General features: G+C 44.8%; 6 protein-coding genes across 6 annotated transcripts; 4 read left to right on the top strand and 2 right to left on the bottom strand.

Moving 5' to 3' along the window:
* Positions 1–180: 180 nt before the first annotated feature.
* On the top strand, positions 181–4,039 carry JR316_0000186 (Coatomer subunit beta; the record flags this gene model as incomplete). Its single annotated transcript, XM_047886001.1, has 18 exons — positions 181–345; positions 395–534; positions 593–614; positions 667–1,068; positions 1,116–1,227; positions 1,285–1,432; positions 1,486–1,615; positions 1,670–1,818; positions 1,872–2,254; positions 2,309–2,430; positions 2,497–2,691; positions 2,744–2,857; positions 2,914–3,001; positions 3,052–3,114; positions 3,174–3,460; positions 3,524–3,585; positions 3,644–3,768; positions 3,822–4,039. 18 exons carry the CDS (start codon positions 181–183, stop codon positions 4,037–4,039), a joined length of 2,925 nt encoding a protein of 974 aa, XP_047753747.1.
* A 771-nt stretch (positions 4,040–4,810) lies between these two features.
* Positions 4,811–5,655, top strand: JR316_0000185 (uncharacterized protein; the record flags this gene model as incomplete). Its single annotated transcript, XM_047886000.1, has 6 exons — positions 4,811–4,966; positions 5,026–5,054; positions 5,115–5,128; positions 5,193–5,433; positions 5,505–5,579; positions 5,634–5,655. The coding sequence occupies 6 exons, from the start codon at positions 4,811–4,813 to the stop codon at positions 5,653–5,655; spliced, it is 537 nt and encodes a 178-aa protein (XP_047753746.1).
* A 1,120-nt stretch (positions 5,656–6,775) lies between these two features.
* Positions 6,776–7,578, top strand: JR316_0000184 (uncharacterized protein; the record flags this gene model as incomplete). Its single annotated transcript, XM_047885999.1, has 5 exons — positions 6,776–6,922; positions 6,973–7,001; positions 7,121–7,366; positions 7,431–7,505; positions 7,557–7,578. The coding sequence occupies 5 exons, from the start codon at positions 6,776–6,778 to the stop codon at positions 7,576–7,578; spliced, it is 519 nt and encodes a 172-aa protein (XP_047753745.1).
* A 640-nt stretch (positions 7,579–8,218) lies between these two features.
* On the top strand, positions 8,219–9,043 carry JR316_0000183 (uncharacterized protein; the record flags this gene model as incomplete). Its single annotated transcript, XM_047885998.1, has 6 exons — positions 8,219–8,374; positions 8,434–8,462; positions 8,524–8,537; positions 8,603–8,840; positions 8,900–8,974; positions 9,028–9,043. The coding sequence occupies 6 exons, from the start codon at positions 8,219–8,221 to the stop codon at positions 9,041–9,043; spliced, it is 528 nt and encodes a 175-aa protein (XP_047753744.1).
* Positions 9,044–9,174: 131 nt separating this feature from the next.
* Positions 9,175–10,679, bottom strand: JR316_0000182 (Putative uncharacterized oxidoreductase; the record flags this gene model as incomplete). The annotated part of the gene is made up of 8 exons (XM_047885997.1): positions 9,175–9,377; positions 9,428–9,451; positions 9,505–9,709; positions 9,839–9,909; positions 9,974–10,149; positions 10,204–10,264; positions 10,329–10,416; positions 10,470–10,679. 8 exons carry the CDS (start codon positions 10,677–10,679, stop codon positions 9,175–9,177), a joined length of 1,038 nt encoding a protein of 345 aa, XP_047753743.1.
* A 1,508-nt stretch (positions 10,680–12,187) lies between these two features.
* JR316_0000181 (FAS1 domain-containing protein) lies at positions 12,188–12,880 on the bottom strand (the record flags this gene model as incomplete). Its single annotated transcript, XM_047885996.1, has 4 exons — positions 12,188–12,238; positions 12,296–12,448; positions 12,506–12,611; positions 12,684–12,880. The coding sequence occupies 4 exons, from the start codon at positions 12,878–12,880 to the stop codon at positions 12,188–12,190; spliced, it is 507 nt and encodes a 168-aa protein (XP_047753742.1).
* Positions 12,881–13,961: the final 1,081 nt, after the last annotated feature.

Below are 13,961 nucleotides of genomic sequence, written 5' to 3'. Positions count from 1 at the left end.
CATCGAGTATTTCTGAGAGTATATACCCATATCGATGCACGCCACTGGAAAATGAGTTGGAGTTTTGAGAATGCCAGTCATGAGCGAAACCCGACACGTCGCGTCTCTGAAAGTTCCCACGCTTCTGGACTGCACCTCATCACATCCTCCATCGCTGGTCGTCGGTAGATTTCGTTCACAATGGCCTCATCATCGGATTCATCATGCTATACGGTGGTATTTGAGTCCAGTGCTGAGTACCCTTCAGCCTCAGAGCTTCGTTCAGCTCTTGAGAAGGGATCTGACGAGGTCAAAATCGACACGTTGCGCAAGATTATTATATCGACTATCAATGGAAACCCTCAGGTGAGCGTGTTGCCTATACGTCTAATGCCCAATACTCATCGAACTATAGCCCACATTAATGATGCCAGTCATTCAATTCGTTATGCCTTCGCGGAATAAGCAGCTCAAGAAGCTCCTACATTTCTATTGGGAGGTATGCCCTAAATATGACGAGAACGGGAAGTTGAAGCAGGAGATGATTCTTGTTGTGTACGTGCGCGGCCAAAATACTTCCAAAATCTCTCTCTCAATACGATTTGTTGTTTAGGAATGCCATCCGAAACGACCTGGTATGTCTCGATTGCTGAATCAAAGTGCAAGAGTACACTAACGTTCGCGTAGCAACATCCTAATGAGTATATCCGAGGTGCAACCCTCCGCTTCCTCCAGAAGATCGCCAAAGACCAAGAACTTCTGGAGCCTTTGATACCCACCTGTCGCGCATGCCTTGAGCACCGTCATTCATACGTCCGCAAGAACGCAGTTTTTGCCCTGTATTCAATTTACCGCGAATTCGAGCACCTCATTCCCGACGCGGCGGAACTCATGTATACTTTCCTCATTGCAGAGAGCGACTCTTCATGCAAACGCAATGCATTCGTTTTCCTCGCCCACTGTGCCATGCCAAAAGCTGTCGAATACATTTTGAGCATATACGACTCCATCGGAACTTTGGATGAAGCTTTGCAGATGAGCATCATTGAGGTCATCAGGTTGGACTGCAAAAATGACTCAACTCACCGCGTACGTCCCTCAGCCTCTTTTCCACTTTTTTACTGACCCGCCCACAGTCACGATATATCCGCTGTATCTTTGAATTGCTTAACGCCTCATCTCATGCCGTCAAATACGAAGCAGCTACTACCCTTACTACCCTTACTCAAAATCCCGCAGCAGTTAAAGGTCCGATACTTAAAATTTTAATAACATCTTAGGCGACTCATTGATCGTTCCCTATAGCTGCTGCAGCCTCTTTCATCTCACTCGTCATTAAGGAGTCAGACAATAACGTCAAACTCATTGTCTTGGATCGACTCGATAACTTGCGTTCGAAACATGGACAGGTTATTGATGGGCTGATTATGGATGTTCTACAAGTGTTGTCAAGGCACGTTCTTTACGTTGTATTTCTATCTCCTGTTCTAACTGAATTACCTGCAGCGCTGACATGGAGGTCCGACGGAAAGCCATTAGCATCGTATTAAGCATGACCTCGAGTCGGAACGTGGAAGAAGTTGTCCTGTTCCTCAAGAAACAACTTCAGAAGACTCAAGAGGCAGATTTCGAAAAGGTGAATCTTCAAAGCCAATTCACACACGCTTATATCTTAAACTTCTATAATCAGGCCCCAGAATACCGCCAACTTCTTATCCAATCTATTCACGTTACTGCGATTAAATTCTCTGAAGTCGCTGCTAGTGTTGTCCATGCTCTCATGGAATTCTTGGGTGATTCGAATAACCCTTCTGCCCTCGACGTTGTTGCCTTCGTACGGTAAGTATCTCTGTCTATTTCCAATATTCACCTTCCTTGACTATCATCTGCAGGGAAGTCGTCGAGAAATTCCCCCACCTCCGATCAACCATTTGCGAAAAACTTATCTCAACGCTCTCAGAAATCAAGTCAGGCAAAGTCTTCCGCGGCGTGCTCTGGATCTTGGGTGAATACGTCGAATCCGTGGCTGATATTCACAGTACGATGCGTGAAGTCCGTAAAGTCATTGGCGAGATCCCCATTCTCGCTTCGGAACAACGCTTGTTGGATGAGGCTGGTGGAGACGGAGAGGAAGAATCAGAGAAGCCAAAGACGGAAGGTAGCAGCAGGCCAAAGGTTCTGGCTGATGGAACGTATGCCACCGAGACTGCGTACACCAGCACAAGCGCTGCCAGGCTCGAAGCAGTTAAGGCAGCTGCGAAACCGCCTTTGAGGAGTACACAACCCTCACTTGCCGATTATACAATTTTGGACTGATTTTCATTGACAGCGTTGATTCTTGGCGGAGATTTCTTCACCGGTGCCGTGCTGGCATCTGCTCTGACGAAATTGGTGCTTCGTTTCGACAAGGCCTCTCAAGACCAGGTCGCTTCTAACATGCTGAGGGCGGAGGTCGGTGTTTTGCTGTTAGCTATTCAGTTGCGCATATATTGACTGTGTTGCTCACTTTGTTCTCAGTCAATGTTAATCATGACTTCCATCATCCGAGTTGGCCAATCCAAATTTGTGACCGTACAAATCGACGAAGACTCCAACGAGCGCATCATGACTTGCATTCAGACCCTCAGTGATTTGGAGTCGCAGCCTGCTGTTCAGGAGATGTATTTGGAGGATACGAAGACTGCTTTCACCAAGATGCTGGGTGCACAAGAGGTTGTTTTTGTGTTCATTCATCCACTTTTATCGCTAATATCTCGGGTTATAGAAACGTGCTGCTGAGAAGAAAGATGCCGAGACTGCGAAGGCGGTTACTGTTCAAGTAGACGATTTGCTATCCTTCCGTCAGTTCTCGAAGAGGACTGCTGATGAGGCCATTGATGTTGGTCCTGTTTCTCTTGCATTGTGACATTCTGTTGACGTTGAATACACATTTAGTATGACGAAGATGTTGGTCGTGCTACTGGATCTGCGGAAGTTCAGGAAGACTTTATGTCGAACCTCAGCCGCATTTCACAGTTGACAGGTAATCTTAGTTCGAGTTGTGATTGACCACAGCTAATGCATATTTTGTAGGCTTCTCCGATCCCATATATGCAGAAGCATATGTCAAGATGCATGGTTTCGATATCTTACTTGGTACATACTCATTCGAAGGAGATTTTTTGCTTCATTCGACTTACTTTCCCTCTTTCTAGATGTCCTTTTGGTCAACCAGACAGGAAACACCCTGCAAAATCTGTGCTTGGACTTTGCGACTTTGGGTGATCTCAAGATAGTAGAGCGCCCTGCTGTCTACACCATTGCCCCGCATGGCTTCCAAAGCATCAAAGCAACAATCAAGGTTTCTTCGACCGAGACTGGCGTCATCTTTGGAAGTATACTTTGGGAGGGTCCTAACATGTCGGAAGCTTGTGTCATCCTCAACGATATCCACATCGATATCATGGACTACATCAAACCAGCGTACTGTAACGAGGCTCAGGTATGTCCTTACATCTTTATGTGACGCTTGTTTCTCATGGAACCAATTTTTTACTATTTGCAGTTCCGTAGCATGTGGACAGAATTTGAATGGGAAAACCGGGTTAATGTCAACAACCCCATGTCGTATGTCAAGCTCGACTCATTTGTACACTTGCACAATATTTCTCACCGGAATTCTTAGTGATCCTCGTGAATACTTGAAGCACGTTATGAAAGCTACCAATATGTCGTGCCTGACACCCGAGGGTGCCACCTCAGGAGAGTGCGACTTCTTGTCGGCGAACATGTACGCCCGCAGTCTGTTCGGTAAGCTTGGCCTCTTTTGCTTTTGTTATCTGAGCTCATGCTGTCTGTTCTAGGTGAGGATGCCCTGGCCAATCTCAGTGTAGAGCGCACAGAAAATGGTACAATCACGGGTCACGTGCGCATTCGTAGCAAAACACAGGGCATCGCTCTCTCGCTGGGTGATAGGATAACGATGGGTAAGTTTGCGTGTATGCTTCCTCCTATGAACTTAAGAGTAGCTGATGATGCTGTCCTGTTAGCTCAAAAAGATAGCAAGCCCCTGTCTGTGTAAAAACAGATGTGTGCAAACGTTTGCTGTCCCTTTTGCTTTTGTGGATCTTTTTCTCTTCTTCGTGTAGAACTTTCCTTTATTTTGTTAATCCGGAATTAATAACACTTCTTGAATTCAGCGGTGATGCCTTAGTTTAGTTGAACGGATACCGCCGCGGCCTGGTTTCTTTTACAGATTCGACCACTATCGGGCCCCGAGCATTGCCATTAATATCAACGCCTTCTCATCGGTACCAGTCGCGACTGCAATCATGTTTAGTGACGAACGGACATTGAACAGCTTTCCCAAGTACAAATAGCTTGCCATCTCTCGCATATTTTTGAATGGAAGGTGAGAACTCAGAACACCAAAGTCAAGACCAGGTTTAGACATGTGAAATCCATGTGGGCCTTCCATCCAGCTCAGTTGCTTGATGACTCGCTGTTTATTCATTATTAATTATACTGGTGTGACTTTCTTCTTGCGAAATTTTGGGATGAGGTCAGCAGCCGCAATCTGTGTTCGCTCTCGCTGACGTGCGAGCAGTTAACCCTTAACACGGCCTGTGCGCGAGCGTCTATTCCTGTCCGACACTTGTGCCGAAACGTACGGGTGCAGTCGATGACTGTGCATTCAACTTGGCTTGAATACCTCTGCCCCGGATTCACTATTCTAAAATATAATCTCCTCTATATAAGTGCACAGTGTCTGATGATTTTCTACTGTGCTAACTACATTTTTGTTTCTCTCGTACTACTCCACTCACCAAACTCCTATTAACCTCGACTTAGCATGGCTCGCTTCAACTCATTTCTGGCGCTTTTCGGTGGACTTCTAGCTGTTGCAAGTGCTTCACCAGCAGCCACTGCTAGTGATCCTTTCTCTCCGGCACAAATCATCAATGCCCTTGGCGTTGGTCTTGTCAAAGATATCAATGCATTCATTACGGTAAATCTCTGTTTTTGCAAACTCTAGTTGTGTTGACTTAAAAAAAAAATCTTTCATAGCTTGATTCCTTGACCACCAATGTCATCTCGTCAGTCGAATTGTATTCTCTGTAGTTGGGTATAACCTGATAGCTAATATCTCTTCTTAGGGTCAACTTCGATGGTACAGATGTTCTTTTTTCCAATCGAGCTTTGTAGAGCTTATGCTTTTTTTTGAAACATTCTAGTCAAAAACCCCCTCCCAATTGAGTTGACTCTGGACAGTGTCAGCGCAGTAGCGGGACTCAACGGTACCATTTTTGCTACGTTCTCCCATACATTCCCCGCTCCTGGTTTAGTAGTTCCCCCTCTTGCTACTAAGAACTCTGGCATAATCAACAATGTCATGCTTCCTCAAGGAGCGGAGGCATCTCTCGTCATTGTCCCTTTCGGCATTTTGGATCTCCCTGATACGAATGCCAATGTTAGGTATGAAAAAATTGCAGATATATAATTTCATTGAGTGATCAAAGGCTTATTCATGCTGCTTTGGGTAACAGGGCCTTTACTGTTGGTGGATTGTTTGGTACTCCCATCGCTCTGGATGGTCTTAAGCAAACAGCAGTTCCTACAAAGTAAGATTAATTTCTTATCCTCACATCCAAATCTTCTTACTTACAAAACTACAGCTATACGCTCGAGCTTGACTAAGCACTGTCTCCATCGTTCAACTGATTATCAGGGGATTGGAGAGGGATCTGAAAGGACCAGACTCATTCACGTTTGCCTCATTTTCCCAGAACGTTCTTTTGAATGAATAGTTTTCGGAGCACAAAAATGAAAATTTGCTGCATTATGTTTATATGAATAGTTGACTTTCAAAAGTGAAGCAATTTCGAACGATCAAGTTTTCATTTTGATCGCATAGCCTTAGGCGCGTCGCTGTTCGCGTTGCGTCACTGATCACCTGATATTATTCAAAAGTCATGTGATCATCGGTTGCACTATGCGGTCAGAGCTTAGTCAGAGCAACTTCTCACTCAACCTCAATCGGCCTCTTGCCTCCAACTGCAGCTTTGCTCAGGACATGATGGAGCCTTCAAACCATTGTATCTCTCACCGAATATTTCTTGCTTCTACTCCAGCGGATCAAATTGGGCTCTATATGGCTACCAGCAAGCCAATGAAGTTGCCAACATACTAACCCGTATTTCCACCAGATTTCAATACATGTTTGGCGTGTCAATGGTCTTACTCGTTTGAAACGTGCTCACAGTTGTACAGGAAAAAGCACACAAATCTGGATAATTCTGCGCCTCCGATTCCACCGAGATTCCACAGACAGCTAGCGTGCGCCGCAAAGAGCCGAAATCACCATTAAGCTGGATAGTATTCCATCTGCGACCCTATACTCCGCCTGACCAATGCAGCCCATGTGGCATCGTACTTGAAACCCACGTTAGCCTACAAGGTTTCCCTTAACAATCGGCATATGACTTCGAAATGACGCGTTGATTCCCACAGACGATCACGGGAATTTTATGCTCTGGGCTTCGCAGAGGAATTTCTATCATTCTTGGGGTCTGCTATGATTCCAGGAGCATGATTATGTCGTTAAGCTTCTAACCTGATGCGGTGCTAACTTTAGCAACTACATTGAAGCAGCCTTTGTAGCTCACACTGTCCTCGCTTCAGCATGGTTAACAGTTCCTCTGCTGGTGCGAGCATATAAATACACATCGTCTGCAGTTTTTCTCTCCAGTGTCGCCATCGCTCTCAAAGCGCCCATTCATTGACTAGTCGCTCGTAAATTCTGTATACTACGAAGGCCATGTTTGGTTTACGCGTACTTCTTGCTGCTCTGGTGGCCGGCGCTGCATCAGCCTCACCTGCAGCTCCAGCTACTGATTTGGGCATTGCAGATATCATCAACCTTCTCAACATTGGTCTAGTGAAAGATATAAATGCATTCGTCACTGTAAGCATCCTCTGCATAAATCATATACTGCATTCTCAATCATACTTTAGCTGGAATCACTGACGACCAACGTCATTTCGTAAGTATTTCATTTCCAACACCGTAACATTCATCGTTTGCTGAAGCTGCCCAACGCAGAGTCAACTTTGACGGTCAGTAAAGATAGGTATTATCGTGGAACGGAAAACTGATCATTAGAGTAGTAAAAAACCCTCTCCCGATCGAGCTTACTCTTGACAGTGTCAGCGCGGTTGCTGGCCTGAATGGTACCATATTTGCTACCTTCACCCACACTTTCCCCAAGCCAGGACTCGTTGTTCCACCTCTCGCCACCAAAAATTCGGGCTTAATCAACAACGTCCAACTGCCGCAAGGTGGGGAAGCCTCCCTCTCCATTATACCATTTGGGATTCTGGATCTTCCTGACACAAATGCTAATGTCCGGTTAGTACCTTACTTACTATCAAAGGGTGCCACATCTAAAAAGATTCATTCATCAATTGGTTAGTGCGGCTACTATCGGTGGCGCGTTGGGCATTCCCATCGCGCTTACGGGCCTCAAGCAAACTGCTGTACCCACAAAGTGAGTATTATACTCTTAATTACATTTAAATAGGTACTTACAGTGCTATAGCTACACCTTGGAGCTCGACTGAGTCATCGATTTTATAACCCCGTTCGGTACAGTTTCAAGGTCCCAAATGATTCACCAGAAATTGCGGGTCTCATATATGATATCCGAACTTTTGAATTATCCTTCTGGTACAGTGCAAAATATATCATCACACTTCTCCGCATCGTATCACTTTCCCCGCATCTGATGGTGAGACGCAGTCGATTCATGAGAACATTTGCCGGTGGCCGTGTTTTCCGCTGTGGATCATTTGTACACCATGCGTGTGTCCCTTTTGTTCGTCAAATTGTTTCCATTCTTTGAAATCAGCACGCACACAACGCTTCAACGACAATCACTTTAGTTATCGACACCTGAGATGTACCCTGGGGTGTAACAACTTAAGGCCGTGCAACCGCCGTGGTCATCTGATTGGTATATCGCGTGTAACCTGTTCAGTTTAATTCACTTTTTATTCCAGATGACCTGCTATGTAGAATCATGCGAAACTCTAAGCGCCGCGGATGCAATCATCATTAAACAAAAGTTGAAGAAATGAGCACCGGAGCTACATCAGGTTGAACCTTGCGTTTTATAAATAGCCGACATGGAAGATGGAATATTGTTCTTGTATTTTCCCAACGCAGTACTCGTATCTGTCCAGTCGTCAGAACGCCTAAATAATGGCTCCTATTTCCACGTTTCTTGTCGGTTTTATCGGGTATCTTCTGCTATCCGTAGGCGCTTCCCCAACGGAGATTGGAAGTAGAGACCTCATTGGCGATGTCATTAATGCCATTGGTCTAGGGCTCGTAACTAAAATTAATGCATACATCTCGGTAAGCTCTATTTCTTCCAGGTATGGAGTAATGAAGTGACTCATGGCTACACTGTAAAGGTTGAAACCTTTGGAAATAACTTACTTTCGTTAGTACCTTTGCTGAGTATCCATTGAAATTCGAATATTGAGGTGTCTGATTGATTGTAGGGTGGATTTTGACAGTAGGAACACACGACGCCAACGTCTTCGAAGTTTAACTGATCGTACATTTCCTTCGTCTGATTAGTCAAAAACCCGCTTCTACTGGAACTCACGATTGATCGTGTTGTGAGCAAAGCCGGCATTAACGGGACAGTTTATGCGAGCTTTGATCACACATTCACCACGCCCGTTGTAGTCAAGGCGCTTAACAGTGCAAATTCCGGCAAAGTTCCAGATGTTCTGCTCGACCAAGGGGTAGAGAAGTCACTCGATATTATTCCGTTACTAAAATTGGACTTGATCTCTACGGATGTTTATCTTCGGTCAGTATCATGCCATGGCCTGCAGTATTCAACAAACTAACGAACTCTCGGATGGACAGCGCGGCTACTATCAAAGGAAAGCTTGGTATTCCTATACCAATCAAAGGCCTGAAGCAAAAAGATATACCTACTTCGTGAGCGTGTGTTCTAATTGTGTTCTAAGCCTGTACTGATTGGATCATATTAGTTACCAATTTGTCTGATGGGCGATGGGGTTGACTCGAGGATGTAAAGTCAATTGTTCATATATTTACCGGCCTGCAAGAGACCAAGCAAGGAAAATGTTAAGAGATACCATCAATTTAAGCTATGAAATGTTCTTTTCTGAAAACATCTACCATCCCCGTCTAGCAAAATCGTCGAGTATATCCTTGGTGGTTTCTGCTTTAGTGTAGAATTTAATTCCCAGAATTTGTTCCTCCTTAGATTTTTGGAACCGAAATTTGCTGACTGGATTTCCCTCCAGAATCTCAGGAAAGCCGAGGAGAAAGGCACGCGATGGAAGAGGCGAGGGAGTGATGGAGTTAGCAATGGAAACTATCCAAGAGTCAACTCTGTCAGCCTATTAAAAGCGTCAACGGACTTACGCCACTCTTGCCAAATATATCCTCCTGCCAAAATGAAACTCAAAACTTGACGCTGGAAGAAGGCAAAGTTAACTAACCTTCATTGATAATGATCCTCTCACCACCGGCCTCCTTGTTCTCTAGCGCTATAGCATGAGCAAGGGCAATATCACGGACATCCACCCATGAGTTGGAGTCTGCGAGCGCTTCCTTGGATTTGATACTTCCTTTCACGACGTAGTCGTACCACAGTGCCAGTGAGGTGTTCAGACTTTCCACCGCTCTAACATCATGAATAGCAGGCTTTTCGAAAGGGTAGTCAGTAAAGATGATATATGGCCCATTTCAGAAAAAGTAATTACCCCGAAGACCTGGTTGGCAAAGTGGATGGTCAGTCCGACTAATGCTGAAAACGAAAAAGCTCCTGCTCACGTAGGGCGGATTCAAAGTTGTTATGTCCCATTTTATCGCACCAGCATGTTTTTCGTAAAAGTTCCACGCAGCTAGCAGAAAATGTAACACTTAATCAGTGTGTTTCCATCGAAATTATTTGACGCCGAAGTTTACCTTTCTCAGCTAAAGCTTTAGAAGCGCAATACATATGAATAGGACTGGCCTCGGAACCTTTTCCATCTACTTCTTTTACTGAAACGTTGTTCCAATCAGCTTCAGTGAAAATCTCAGCCTGGTTGCCCATGATAGCCGCCGTTGAAGATGTGATGACAATACGTTTTACATCGTGTCTAGAAATGAAGGGAGTTTCAAATTGGAACATGCAGTTCAGGGGGTATAGCTACCCGTGTTTAATGGTAGCTTCCAAAATGCCTATAGTACCCTTTACGGCAGGCTCGATGATTTCTGTAATACACGTTCCTCAAGAGTCCATCCACCAAGGTCAAAATAGAAATTCTACGACACTTACCCTTTGGTTCTTTGGATCTGAAATGGAAAGGTGAGGCCGTATGGGCAATGGCATGGACACCCTTAACAGCCTCGTCAAATACTCCATCCTAAACACAACAGAAAATTAGTCCTGAAAAGGTCTATCTCTATATCTACATACCCTGCTAATATCATCAACAATGACTGTTTCAAACTTTTCTCCTATTCCGACGCCGTTAAAATAATTTTTCATAAATTCCCCTTTGTCTTCCGAGCGTACAGTTCCGCGAACAGCATATCCTCGCTCTAGCAGTAAACGGGTCACCCAGGCTGCGATGTATCCGTTGGCTCCGGTGACCAGAATTTTATCACCTTTGTCGATGGTTGGCATATTTATTCAAAGGTTTTGGAGAAGAGAAGAAGAGAAGATTAAGTGGAGATTTTGGGATAAAGTGGAGGGAGTTTGGGGATCGGCTTAAGTACTTGCATTTGAACCAAACTCGTGAAAGAGATATATGCATTGAGTAATTGAATCTTGAAGTCATTAGACGATGTCATAGCATTGAGAGTGACGATACATATTCATGGACTTGTAGGACCAAGATATGACGCTGCATGTTGATTGGTTGGCCTTCCGATATGGCTTCAAGCGCCAGACGCTTCAACCTTGAACGTCGAACATCAACAATGAATACAAGTGATACCCGCGTGTATATTAGCTCAGAGACTTGTGGGACCAAGGATATGACACAGCATACCGATTGTGTAGCTCTGCAAGATGGCTTCAAGCTTCAGGATCTGTATCATTCAATGACAACAATGAACACCAGTGATAGCCGCGTGAAGCCCCTGCGGTGAAATTTGTCAGGAGTCTTTACAGGTTCTAAGCTTTCCCTGTATCTAACCTCCTTGGACTCAAAGAAATCGAGAACAATGTGATCATTGGGCCAGAATGGGGAGTTAACACGTCGGCACAGGTACTCCCAGACCGTGCTTAATGAGTCTGCCAACCATTGTTAAGTAGGGAAAGCGCAAACAGAATGACAAGAGTAACACCATACCTCGAAGAAGGATTTTACAAATCCAAAGTAAGATCAGAGGTAAACGATGCATCTAGCATGAATTCATTTGGTCCTACAAGAGCCAGATCCCTTGCGGACGCCACAAATATCAACCCCCTCTTCTCGTTGGAATCTTTTTTGGCTACTGCCACAAAAATCTGCTCTTCAAGATCCGTCAGGTCGTCATGAATCCCCTAAATATCAATCATGAAGAGGACACGATCCGTAACGACAACCGTGTCATTTAGGGTAGGGACCGAGCGAACCATTGAAAGGACTCCTGATAGGCAAAACAGTTAGACGTTCACCCGGAACTGTTTTTCTGAATCGGGGCTCCAATCATATGTGGTCGAAGAATCTGTGAAGCAACGTCTGCCTTGATGAACACGTCATATTGAACGACAGAAGAGTTACGCTTGCGAAAATGCAATCATTTTTGTTCTTGTGAACACGGCATTCGTGAAAGTAAATTCAGAAAGTGCGAGACGCCGAAGTAGTGAGGATTGCATCAGGAAAATACTTATGAATGCGGCGAATTTCCAGGTGTATGATTGAGACTGTAGGTTTGCTGGGGTGAATATGGGCCGCAAGGTAGTGTAACAATGATAAGTGATATTTGACCCGTGTCATTTCAAATGGTGCATCCCGCTCCAGCGTTTCTGTTCGTCTCTGACACTAACGCACAGACACCCGGTGGGTGGTCACACGTACGTGGCCTGCTGCGTTCAAGTTGGATTGCGGCCTCTGTTTGTTTCAAGAACAGCTCACGGCGAGGTGCAACAAGGTCAATCAATCAATTACAAGAAAGACAAAAGTACAGAAAAACGATAACCTATCCTCAGTCCAATGAAATTGTTCCGTCGATGAGATACAAGTCTCCATTCAAACCCTTCCATATGCAAAACAGTCAGTAGTTTAAGGAGGAAAAACAAGAGCGGAACTGTACCTCTTTCTTGCCTACTATCTTGGCACCATTATCCAACGTTACTCGGCTCCATTCTGCCCCATGGCCACTAACTTTGGATATAGGCTTGAATGAAATGGATTTCCCATCTAGAAGCGTAGGGTGATTGTTCCCGTCAAGAGACAATGGGTATTCCTTTGCAATTATTATCGTAAGTCGATGAAAGGATGCAACAGCACAATCAGCACTTACAGGAACGATATGAGCAGAAACCCAGCGTTCAACATGTTTCTTGGCTCTATTGTGGAACTCCTCATCGGAAATTTCAACCTCTATAGGTTGTTCAGGTCCTTGATGACTGACAAAGAGAAAGGATATGCGTTCGTAAACTTGAACAATGAAGAGGCCGCAGCCAACAGCCACAACTCACGGTTTCCTCGCCAGAGCCATCACAGCCTTATTTGTGGGCACGAATAAAGTCAACTTCGAGTCCTGCTTAGAGAGCATCGAGCTCATCTCCAACTCTCTGGCGTAGGAATAGAATATCGACGCCGATGGTTCGATCGTAAGCAAGTCTGAGAGCGTGGGCTGGACCGTCGTCTGTGGGGTGTATTCAGGTTCTGTCATGGCTATTTGGTGGTCTTGTGAAGCAAACGTGATATATAGTGAGGAAAGACCCCAGAGCAAAGAAAGTAGTGGAGTTCTCATCGTGGGCGGTGCTATAAGTACAAACAGTGGTGGGTCAAGCGGCTCCTCCGACGAGGACCAATGCATCATTTGATCCACGTGATCACGGTATATTCCGAGACCTCTAAGTTAACTCTTTCAAACTAAATTGGCAAAGCAATCTAGAGAAAGTATGCGTAGTTACCGCTCTACAGGAAACATGGGTGCAAACATAAAGATGAAGAAAAATTTTTGTATCACGGTGTAGAACAGACTCAGATTCCGACTAGAATGTTGCAATACCTTGATTCTAATTTCCTTGCCTTCAAAGATATCCATGCTTTCTGTCTTGCAGATATTCTCCGATGGGGAACATGTTGGGTAAAAGTAGTTTTGAGATGGAATGAATTGTAACGAACTGAGAACATATCATGGATGCCGACAGTGGTGCGCAACACCGCAAAATGGAAAAAAGCGAATGTTTGAATCTCCGTTTGATCACTGATGACAAGATAGGCGCTTCAATCAAACTCACTTCCTAACAGCCCAAAGCCACTGTCGCATTCAAAGCAGGAGAAGAGCCGGTGAAGTCGAAGCAGCTCCAGAGTACTGTATCTCAGAAGTTTTTATTTAATATTTAGTGTGTATAGCTCACGTCGGGTGTTACTCGCTTTTTGCATGGTGCCGGGCAAGACTTGGCTTTCAGAACTCTGTACTATTAATCAGACAACATTTCTAAAGACGAGGGTAAAGACGTTTTCGCGCAACTTTTGAACGCTTCAAAGCTATTCAATTGAGCTTATCCGAGATTAATGAACGTAAATTTTCCGTGCGCAAGCTCACTTCGAATACGACTTCGATGCACACATACAGTAACGAAAATTGAATCTTGGAAAGCACGGCGACAAACCTAATCCGACGCACCTTTGCGAACATCGATTGTGCTAGCATGATAAATGAATTGGCGTAAAAATCTGTACGACTTGGCTGACGACACATCTCACCGACACCCCCATCCATATGATATCTCTGGTGGGCCCGT

The sequence above is a fragment of the Psilocybe cubensis genome, chromosome 1, assembly GCF_017499595.1.
Source record: "Psilocybe cubensis strain MGC-MH-2018 chromosome 1, whole genome shotgun sequence".
NCBI lineage: Eukaryota > Fungi > Basidiomycota > Agaricomycetes > Agaricales > Agrocybaceae > Psilocybe > Psilocybe cubensis.
The sequence above is the reverse complement of the archived record's forward strand: the minus strand, read 5'-3'. Positions and strand labels throughout refer to the sequence as shown.